At 53.7% G+C, this 2,242-nt stretch overlaps 1 protein-coding gene across 1 annotated transcript; it reads left to right on the forward strand.

Moving 5' to 3' along the window:
* The first annotated feature begins 1,169 nt into the window (after positions 1 to 1,169).
* On the forward strand, positions 1,170 to 2,042 carry LOC135223165 (collagen alpha-2(I) chain-like). The gene has a single exon (XM_064261669.1). It carries the CDS (start codon positions 1,170 to 1,172, stop codon positions 2,040 to 2,042), a length of 873 nt encoding a protein of 290 aa, XP_064117739.1.
* The last annotated feature ends 200 nt before the right edge of the window (positions 2,043 to 2,242 follow it).

Consider the following 2,242-nt stretch of genomic DNA (forward strand, 5'->3'; position numbering starts at 1 on the left):
TAGATCTTACCTATAGTTTTTGAAAAACATTATGGTTGAGTAGTTAATTATTATATATAAATATATATATTATTTCTCTTGGTGTCTCGGCTAATTCATTTAGAATTGTATCTTTTCGTTATCTTGTAAAATTCAACAAAAATAAAACTTAGCTTAAAAAAATGGCCATTTTTTCCTCAGTTCCTCAATTGCATAAAGGTAAATAAAGGAAAATCCCTAAATTTACTTAGATAAGATGAAAAAAATCCAGCATGGGGAGAGAGAGAGAGAGAGAGAGAGAGAGAGAGAGAGAGAGAGAGAGGAGAGAGAGAGAGAGAGAGAGAGAGAGCAGACAAAAAAGATACGTACTGCAATAATAAAAGCCATAATAAAAAATCTTTCAGATTATTTCCTGCTATATTTTGATAATCGAATTATCTCTTGAAAATAAAATATAGAAAATTAAGGAAAAATCGTGAGAGAGAGAGAGAGAGAGAGAGAGAGAGAGAGAGAGAGAGAGAGAGAGAGAGAGAGAGGAGAGTATATGAACTGGGTAAGGCTTCTGCAGCCTGCAGGTAACACAATTCAGCTGTTGTTGGAACGTTGTTGTCCAGATGTTGTTCGAAGTACGGAGAGAAGTCTAACGCAGGAATAGTCATCTTGTTAACTGTGGCTGCCTATTCACTGGTGAGGTTCCTCCTGACTGCTGATGGAGCTGAACAGCCCAAGGAAAAGAAACTGAACGAGAGAATTGTGGCCTTGCGAGACACCATCCAGGGCTGGAGAGAGCAGCAGGTGAACTTGGACAGGAAAATTCTTCAGCTGCCAACACGAGGCTCGACCACCACGAAGAGATTCAGAAGGCGGGGGTGGAAGGGAAGAACTCACTCGTGTGATCCAGATCGCTCAGGTGTTGCAACAGCAGGGCTGGCAAGACAGGGCCCACTCACTCGAACGCGAGAACGTTGTTTCTGAAGAAGAAACGATCACGAGAGGTCTCCCACGTTTCCGGGACAGGTGGTTTAGGCCGCCACTGGTTCGGGAAATGGACAGGTGAGGCCCACCACAGGTCCTGGACTGGCAGGCGAGGCTGCCATGGGTCCGGGGACGGGTGGGTGAGGCTGCCACGCATCCTGGGACGGATGTGTGAGGCCCGCCTCAGGTCTTCGGGGGGGCTGGCAAGGACCCCCATGGGTTCTCGGACGCACGGGCGAGGCTGCCATGGGTCCAGGGACGAGCGGGTGATTCCGCCATGGGTCCTGGGACGGGGGGCAACTTCTGCCATGGGTCCCGGGACAGGCAGACGATTCTGCAACGGGTCCTTGGACGGGAGGGCGATTCCGCCATGGGTCCTGGGACAGGCAGGCAAAGGCCTCCACAGGTCCCAGGACGGGGGGCGATTCCGCCACGGGTCACAGGACGGCGGGCGATTCTGCCACAGGTCCTGGGAGGGAGGCAGGCGGGCGATTCTGCCACAGTTCTCGGGACGGGCAGGCGATTCCGCCACGGGTCACGGGACAGGTGGGCGAATCCGCCACGGGTCCTGGGACAGGCGGGCAAGGCCCACCACGGGTCCCGCGATAGGTGGACGAGGCCCACCATGGGTCCTGAGATGGTGGGTGAGGCCGCCGCCCATCCCAGCCACCACTGGTCCCGGGACGCGCGGGCGAGAGGCTGCCACGGGTCCTGGGATGGGCGGGGGGAGGCCCACCACGGGACCTGGGACAGGCGGGCTAGGCCCACCACGGGGTCCGGGACAGGCAGGCGCGTCCACCACGGGTCCCGTCGTATGGGTGGGCAACACACATGGGTCTTGGGATGGCGGGCCCTGTTTCCTGGGAATGGCAGGCAAGGCCCAACAAGGGTCCCAGGACAGGTTCGTTATGGGCCTCGGACGGGCGACTGAGACCCGCCACAGATCCCGAGACAGGTGGGTGAGGCCCGCTACGGGTTCTGGGATGGGCGGGCGAGGCCCGTCACTGGTCCCGGGGATGGGCGGGCAAGGCCCGCCACGGGTCTCAGGATGGGCTGTTCCTTCCCTAACAAAAGGGATCATGAGTTAAAAGCCACAATAATGTATTGATGATGTATTTTTCAAAATATGAAAAGGTTAAAAAACGGAGCTTTCGATTGTTGTGCAAACGATCAATTCCCTGTTTTTGTCCTTGTTGTATTTTGGAAACATACACTATCATATACATGATTGTGGCTTTTAACTCATTATTCCGTCACGGCGTGGTGATGCATCAAAGGTAAAAAAGGA

The sequence above is a fragment of the Macrobrachium nipponense genome, chromosome 8, assembly GCF_015104395.2.
Source record: "Macrobrachium nipponense isolate FS-2020 chromosome 8, ASM1510439v2, whole genome shotgun sequence".
Taxonomy (NCBI): Eukaryota; Metazoa; Arthropoda; class Malacostraca; order Decapoda; family Palaemonidae; genus Macrobrachium; species Macrobrachium nipponense.

Bases quoted from the DNA above. Each gene is read 5' to 3' on its own strand.
- LOC135223165 (XM_064261669.1), top strand. From the start codon at position 1,170: ATGGGTTCTCGGACGCACGGGCGAGGCTGCCATGGGTCCAGGGACGAG.